At 41.9% G+C, this 7,681-nt stretch overlaps 1 protein-coding gene across 1 annotated transcript; it reads left to right on the top strand.

Annotated features, from left to right (window-relative positions):
- Positions 1-632: 632 nt before the first annotated feature.
- On the top strand, positions 633-7,332 carry LOC149282473 (uncharacterized). Its single transcript, XM_089498211.1, has 3 exons — positions 633-731; positions 1,578-1,698; positions 6,105-7,332. Exons 1-3 carry the CDS (start codon positions 657-659, stop codon positions 6,836-6,838), a joined length of 930 nt encoding a protein of 309 aa, XP_089354337.1. The 5' UTR covers positions 633-656; the 3' UTR covers positions 6,839-7,332.
- The last annotated feature ends 349 nt before the right edge of the window (positions 7,333-7,681 follow it).

The following is a 7,681-nucleotide window of genomic DNA, read 5'->3' on the forward strand; positions in this document are numbered from 1 at the left end:
GTATTTATACCCCGCCCTTCAGCCCTACTGGCTCTCAGAGCGACTTACAATTATTATTTTTAATCAGACAGTTCCCTGCCCTCAAGCTTACAATCTAAAAGACACGAAACAAAAGGAGAAGGGAATGGTGGAGGGAAAGCGGATGAGGTCCAGTGGTTCTTCTCTCCCTCTGAGGCCTGGACCAAGGCAGATGGATTGGAGGGGAACTGTTCCTTCTTCCAGGCTAGCCCTGATGGAGCTGGACCTGCCTGGTGAATTCCCTCTCAGGCCGGCAGATGGCAGATTTAGAACCTATACTTCTATTGATGCAGCTCAAAATCGCTTGTTTGCAAGAATGACAAGGGGATACTTGTCAAAGGCCATACTGAAATCAAGATATACTATATCCACAGCATTCCCTTCATCTACCAGGATCATCTATGGAGATTAGATTTGTCTGGCATGATACCCACCTCTGCATCGGCCCAAAGGAGGCATATGTCACTTGCGTATGTCACCAGCAGGATGCTGTTCTCTGTGTCTGAGTGCTGCAGGGTTTCTTGCTAAACCAAGCCTAACCTTGGTACCTTTTCTCAGGACCTTCATCTCGGCCTCCTTGTCCACGGCTTTGGGCCCTCTCTTTCTGGAAGTGACCCAAATACAGGACCACAGACCTGATGGCCGACACAGAGGCCAACCGGAGGGAGTTGGTCTCCAAGAGAAGGAGGCTGCCGAGGTACAACAGCTCTTTGGTGAGTCACTATCCTATTAGCTTCATCTGGATCACTGCTGGGCCAATTTATGAAAGGAATGAAATACAATACTATCCAAGTTTGGCAGACACAGTCCTGGTTAATCCTATATCACCCCATTATTTGGGGGGCTTTTAAAATGTCCAGGTATCTCTCTCCAACTTTCCCCCTTCTTCAGCTGACTCCAATTTCTGCATAATGAATTCCAAGGAGTTTGCACCCCAACAACTCAAACATGGGGAGAGAAGAAGAAAGAAGGGGGTAGGGACATGTCCTTGCTAGGAGTCTGAGGCAAAAGCGAAGTGCTGTGCCCTTTCCCACTTGTGTGATCTTCCTCATAAACAACTTTGACCATCTTCACCATCTTCACCACTTTCTGGTGTTGCTTGTCCACATGTGTCTTGTTTTTCCATCTGTGAAATGTTGGGGGATGTGGGAGAATGTCTCTGGATCTAAATTGGGGGTGGCCCCATGGCTCTCAAGCCCACAGTACTCCCCAGAACTGCTTTTTAGAAATGACATTTGCCTCTGAAATTTGGCAACAAATGGCTAAATGCACTATAATGTTTGGAGGCTAAATGTACTATATATGTTGGGATAGACAGTATCCTAATCCATCATCAATATCCCAGCCATGGTCAAAATTATATTGTTGATTATATTGTATATTACATTGAAAGAATTCGAGATAAACTGGGTCTAAAAGGCAGTAGCTTTTCTCTTGCTAACAGAATTTAAAGTTTATTTCCTGGACAAAATTCTGAGATGATCAAACAATTTTTGAGATTTGCTCCTCCCTCCCCTTTTATTAGTCGTTCTCTGGATGATGGCTATTTTTTATTGCAGGTGACCTTTGCGGATGTGGGGGTATATTTCACTGAGGAGGAATGGAAACTGTTGACAAAGAAGCAAAGACTTATGTACAATGATGTGATGATGGAGAATTACGATAATGTGGCCTCTGTGGGTAAGGAAGCTGAATTCATTGCCCTTACTATGAAGACTGAGGGCCCTTTCATTCTACATTATCATGGGACTATGATTCCACTTTAGAATAGACCACAAGGACCATCTGGTTCAACCCCTTGCCATGCAGGAAACACATTGAAAGCATCCCCGACAGATGGCCACCCATCCTTTGTTTAAAGGCCTTTACATACCTTCAAAGAAGAACTTTAACAATTAATAATAATAATGATGATGATGATGATGATGAGATGCCACCATGCTCTGAGGGGGTATATTTCACTGTGGCATAGCTCTTACTTTCAGGAAGTTCCTTCTAAAGTTTAGGTAGAACCTCTTTTCCTGTGGCTTCTGACCATTGTTCTATGTCCTTTGTTCTAGAGTAGGGTTGCCATATTCTTCTTGGGCTAAACCGGGGTGGGGTGGACGCCCCCCTTCCCAGCCTCGCAACCAATCAGAGAAGCTTCTGGGGGGTGGAACTTCCAGTCGCAATGATCGCTGGGGCTTGTAATCACAGTGGGTTCCTATTGGAGGCTACAAGCTTCAAGGGCCGGGAAGAAGGCCAAAATGGAGGAGGTTAGTGGGCTGGAGGACAAGGGCGGCAGGCTGGAGGACAGGAGGCCAAAACCCGGGATTGTCCCGCCTAAATTCATGACATAGCAACCCTACTCTAGAGCAGCAGAAAGCAAGCTTGCTCCATCCTCAGTAACTCTTCAAATAGTTGAACAGGGCTATCATATCCACTCTTAACCTTCTCTTCTCCAGGCTAAACATTCCCAGCTCCCTAAACCACTCCTCATAGGGCTTAATGCTTTCCAGACCCTTCACCATTTTCATTGCTCTCCTTTGGATAGACACCAGCATCTCAACATCCTTTTTGAATTATGGTGACCAGAAGTGGACACAGTATTCCAAGTGAAGGGCCTGACCAAAGCAGAATAGAGTTGCACTATTACTTCCCTGAATCTATAACATAGAATCATAGAGTTGAAAGAAATTGTCTTAGCTGAAAGGAGATATATAGTTTGGTTGAGGCAAGAGCGACCTCGGGATTCAGCTCAACTAGACCAGGACTGGAAGCCCACAGAACTCCAAAGGCATTTGAAATCGGTTTTTATGTTTTATTTAGGTGAAAAGCAAAATACACACAGACACATAAGCATTCACACACACGCACAAGGACTAGATAACAGGTGGAATTGGTGAAGAGATATAAGACTTTCATAATGGTAATACCTTACCTAGTTGGATCTTGATTCCAATTGCTGAGGGTTTGAAATGGGAAGAGAAGTCAGGAGCTCCTGCGACAAATGGGTTTGGCGAGTGCATTGAGGTGCTTAGCCATGTAAACCGACTGTCTGTCTGTCTGTCTGTCTGTCATTGGACTGATGTCAAAGAACAGCCAGTCAGGGCAGATACACACACACACACACTGGAATTGTTGCTTGAGGGCAACAAGGTTTAAATTGCTTTAGAATGTTTCCTGGGGGAAGAATGGTCTGAAACCAAATTGAATGCAATGGGAGCTTGGTGCAAATATCTCAGACCAAAAAAATTACCACAATGGCTCTCAGGTCCTTCTTGGCTGTGAATTCTGATCGTGTTCATGAGCCAATATACAGTACAATCTGAGGGTGACGCTCTCAGATGCAGCTCAACAATAACATAGCAGAGTACGGAAGCAAATATCCAGATATAGATATTGGCAATGCACTGACCACTTTTCACACTTAAAAGTAAGTCACAAACACAGTTGATTTCATTGAAATCCTTGGAGGTTCTCTATCTTAAGTTACAAATTAATACAAATATTTGCAAGCTCTCCTCTCCGACTTCCATGAACTTCATCATCTCTTGTACACACAACTACAATCCAATCCACATCAGTCCGCATGTGAGCTATATACTGTATTGGCTGTGAGTCATATCCTGGTGCCAAACAGCATGAAGTGACCTTTGCAGTTAGGTTGCATCAAGCCATGTGCTCTGACTCTGCACTCTATGGCAGTCTCACAGGATATGATGCCACCTAGCAAAGTATTTTTGCACATGTTTCATGGAATATTGTTTCAACAGTCCTTTGACTATCTACTTCCATGGATTCTCTCAAGGCAGTCACCAATGCAGTCTCTTCTTTACTAGCTCTTATGAGTAAGGATACAATCATTCCATGGATTTAGGAGCATAAGCAGCAGGGTCATGCTTGGGTTACTCACAGAAACTTTATTAATTTTTTAATTTAAATTTTAAAGTTTATTAAATTTAAAAACATATATAACAAACATATACACTCACATCTATCACTCAAACATTGCTGTACAGTATGAAATAAGACAATATGATGACAATATTTATTTATTTAAGTATTTATATCCGGCCCTTGAGCCCTAATGGCTCTCAGGGCGGCTTACAATTAATATTTTTAATCAGACAGTTCCCTGCCCTTAGGCTTACAATCTAAAAGACATGAAACAAAGGGAGAAGGGAATAGTGGAGGGAAAGGTGATGAGGTCCAGTGGTTCTTCTCTCCCTCTGAGGCCTGGACCAAGGCAGATGGATTGGAGGAAGGGCTCTTCCTTCTTCCAGGCTGGCCCTGATGGAGCTGGACCTGCCTGATGAACTCCCTCTCAGCCTGTTCTCTCCCTCACCGGCTGAAAGATGACAGTTATGGAGGGAGGAGCCTCTATCTTCAGGCTAGCCCCTGATGACGCTGGGCCAGCCTATTCTCTCCCTCACCGGCCGAAAGATGACAGTTATTGAGTTATTAATACTACATCTAGATTCTGTAACCAACCTTCAACATCTTCCCGCCTTTAACCCTGTTCATTAACCTTATCCCATCATAATCCTTCTTATCCTACTTCCTTAACTACTCATACTTTCATTTCCATCCCAGTTCATATCCCTCTATCTCTACTTCTACCTACTCTAACCATCTTCACTTACTTAATCCCTACTCACCTTCACTTTTCTTCAACTCATCCCTTCAGAATCTTCAAAGATCTCTCTTTCTTTCACACCTATTTAATCTATTGCTCTCTCATAAGTTCTCATTCATCTCCCACACTAAGACAACACTACTTCCACCACCATTGATTAATAACATCAATTGCTCTCTTACCATATAGTTATCTCCCATCCATCAAACTGATTTATAAACTATTAATTCTGGAGGATAACCTCCCCCCCCCACCAAAATCAAAGTACATCTCAAAGGGAAAGGAAAAAAACAAAAAGAAAAAGTAAGTCAGTGAATACTTTCCAGTCTAATTCAGGATCCAGAGCATATAGCTTATCTTCCTGCTCTTAGTCAAAGCTTAATTCTTATGATATTCTTATGATTGAAATCAATTTCTTAAATATACTACCATTAAACTCCAACTGATAATAACATAAAATTATAAAATTATATCACCCCATTGCTTCCTAATATAAGTTAGGACTTTACACCAGTCTTTCGAGCTTCCCAAGAGTCTTCTTTTATCTCACAAGAGAGTTTGTTCATTTGCATCATATCATACAGGTACATAGACCAGTCTTCTAACTTGGGTAGTTCTTTCAACCTCCAGTTCTTTGCAAATAAAATCCTGGCGACAGAAACCATATACATTAGGATTTTCCCATATTTTTTATCCAATTCATCTTCAAACATACCTAGTAATATAGCTTCAGGGGTAATTTTTAACTCAATTTCTAGAATCTCATTTATTTCACTAACTATGGTTTTCCAGAATTTTTTTGCTTTCGGACAGGACCACCAGCAGTGGAAATAGGAGCCAATAGCCTTATCGCACTTCCAGCATTTATTATTTATATTTTTGTAAATTTTTGCTAGCTTTCCTGGCGTTAGGTGCCACCTAAAATACATCTTATACCAATTTTCCCTTAAATTTTGGGCTGCAGTAAATTTAATATTATATTTCCAATTTTTCCCCATTGAGTTAAGTTAATAGGGTGCCCGCAATCTATTGCCCATTTTACCATTGACTCTTTAATTGTTTCCTCGTCTGAATCCCACCCTATTAACACTTTGTATAACTTACCCATAGTACCTTTTGTATTTTCTTTAAGTGATAAAAGCTTCTCCATTTCAGAGCTGCTACCTATCCTATCCCATCTTTTTAAATCCTTTTGTGTTTTGGAAAAGATTTGTCGGTATTCAAACCAGTTTAAATTAAAACCCTGTGTGGACAATTCTTCTAGTGTCATGATTTCTAATTTCTTTCCTTTGGGTTTCAGGATATCAGCAGGATATCATCATAAGTAATCCAATTCCCATCTCTCCATTTTTCAACTTTATTAATTTAAACTCAAATAAGGATGGGTTAATGAGGGCTAAATCAGGGGTAACACCCTCCTCTCTTAACTCTGATTTTCAGTCTCATCTGTCATTGTCCTTCTTTACAGAAGAACATTTGAGTCATGAGAGAGTCCACACAGCAAAGAAGTCACATAAATGCCATCATCGTGGGAAACGTTTTGCTTACAAGTCAATTCTTGTCATGCATCGGAGGGTCCACACCAGAGAGAAGCCATACAAATGCCAGCATTGTGGGAAATGTTTTTCTTCAAAGTCCGTCCAAGTGAGGCATCAGAGAGTCCACACAGGAGAGAAGCCATACAAATGCCAGCACTGTGGCAACTGTTTTTCTCGGCAGTCAAACCTACTGACACACCAGAGAATCCGCAAAGGAGAGAAGCCATACAAATGCCAGCATTGTGGGAAATGTTTTTCTTTGAAGTCAAACCTAGTGAAACATCAGAGAGTCCACACAGGAGAGAAGCCATACAAATGCCAGCATTGTGGGAAATGTTTTTCTTGGAAGTCAATCCTAGTGAAACATCAGAGAGTCCACACAGGAGAGAAGCCATACAAATGCCAGCACTGTGGCAACTGTTTTTCTCGGCAGTCAAACCTACTGACACACCAGAGAATCCACACAGGAGAGAAGCCATACAAATGCCAGCATTGTGGGAAATGTTTTTCTTCGAAGTCAGTCCAAGTGATCCATCAGAGAGTCCACACAGGAGAGAAGCCATATAAATGCCAGCATTGTGGGAAATGTTTTTCTCAGAAGTCTCACCTAGTGACACATCAAAGAGTCCACACAGGAGAGAAGCCAGACAAATCTCACGAGTAAACTAACATTATTTTTGTCAATAAGGAATATAAAATACTTTAATTTAGTGTTGCTAAGAAAAGCCCTTGTAATTTTGTTTGTAAGGCTTGTCTGTCCTTATGTCTGTTTGTGTTTTAAAGTTGTATTTTGTTAAGTTTAAATTTTAATTGCTAATAGTATAGATAGTTGCTTTGGGTTGTAAATTTGGCTGGGGATTATGGGTCATGGTATAGGTTAGCTAGATGGGGGGATGGGATTTGTTGCAGCTGTCTAGAATAGTTATGGCAATAATAGCTTTTGCAATGTTTGGGATGTTGGCTGAAGAAAGTTGGAGGCCGGTATTAACAGAAAGGGGTCTAGTTTCTAGGAAAGGCAAAGGGGGCCTTGTTTCCTGTGGAGCAGAGACTGTGGGAATTGGAGTTGGGGGCTAGGATTGAAAGAGGGTGGAGTTTTAGGTTTGGAGGTTTGAATGTATTGTTTGTATTGGAGTGGGCAGTTCTGGCTTAAAGACTGAATTTCTGACTATGTGTTCTCAATAAAGTTCTTTGCTATTTCAACACACTGGACTCTTTGATGCACAAAACCAACCCTTTATTCTCTCCTCAGTCCTCAGCTCCATTCCCATCCGTAAGAACAGTAGAGGCAAACACACACACACACACAGAGACACACACACACACAAATATACAGGATACACAGAGACAGCTTTATTTCCAAAGCACAGCCTCCCTTTCCTGCCTTTCCCTCCTGAGTCCAGCTCTGCACCTTGGGCTCCATTGCAGGCTTCTCAAAGGAAGAATAGAGGGAAGGAAGGGAAGGCTGCTGAATCCCCGATGCATACCTTCCTTTCCTGCAAAGGCTGCC

Source organism: Sceloporus occidentalis, unplaced genomic scaffold (genome assembly GCF_023333645.1).
Source record: "Sceloporus occidentalis isolate IW3139 unplaced genomic scaffold, rSceOcc1.0.p SCAF_114, whole genome shotgun sequence".
In the NCBI taxonomy this organism is placed as follows: Eukaryota; Metazoa; Chordata; class Lepidosauria; order Squamata; family Phrynosomatidae; genus Sceloporus; species Sceloporus occidentalis.

What these genes read in the sequence shown, in the direction of transcription:
- LOC149282473 (XM_089498211.1), top strand. Translation starts at nt 657, where the DNA reads ATGGCCGACACAGAGGCCAACCGGAGGGAGTTGGTCTCCAAGAGAAGG. An exon ending in CGAGGTACAACAGCTCTTTG is followed by an intron (nt 732 to 1,577) that starts GTGAGTCACTAT and finishes TTTTTATTGCAG; the next exon opens with GTGACCTTTGCGGATGTGGG. An exon ending in CGATAATGTGGCCTCTGTGG is followed by an intron (nt 1,699 to 6,104) that starts GTAAGGAAGCTG and finishes CCTTCTTTACAG; the next exon opens with AAGAACATTTGAGTCATGAG.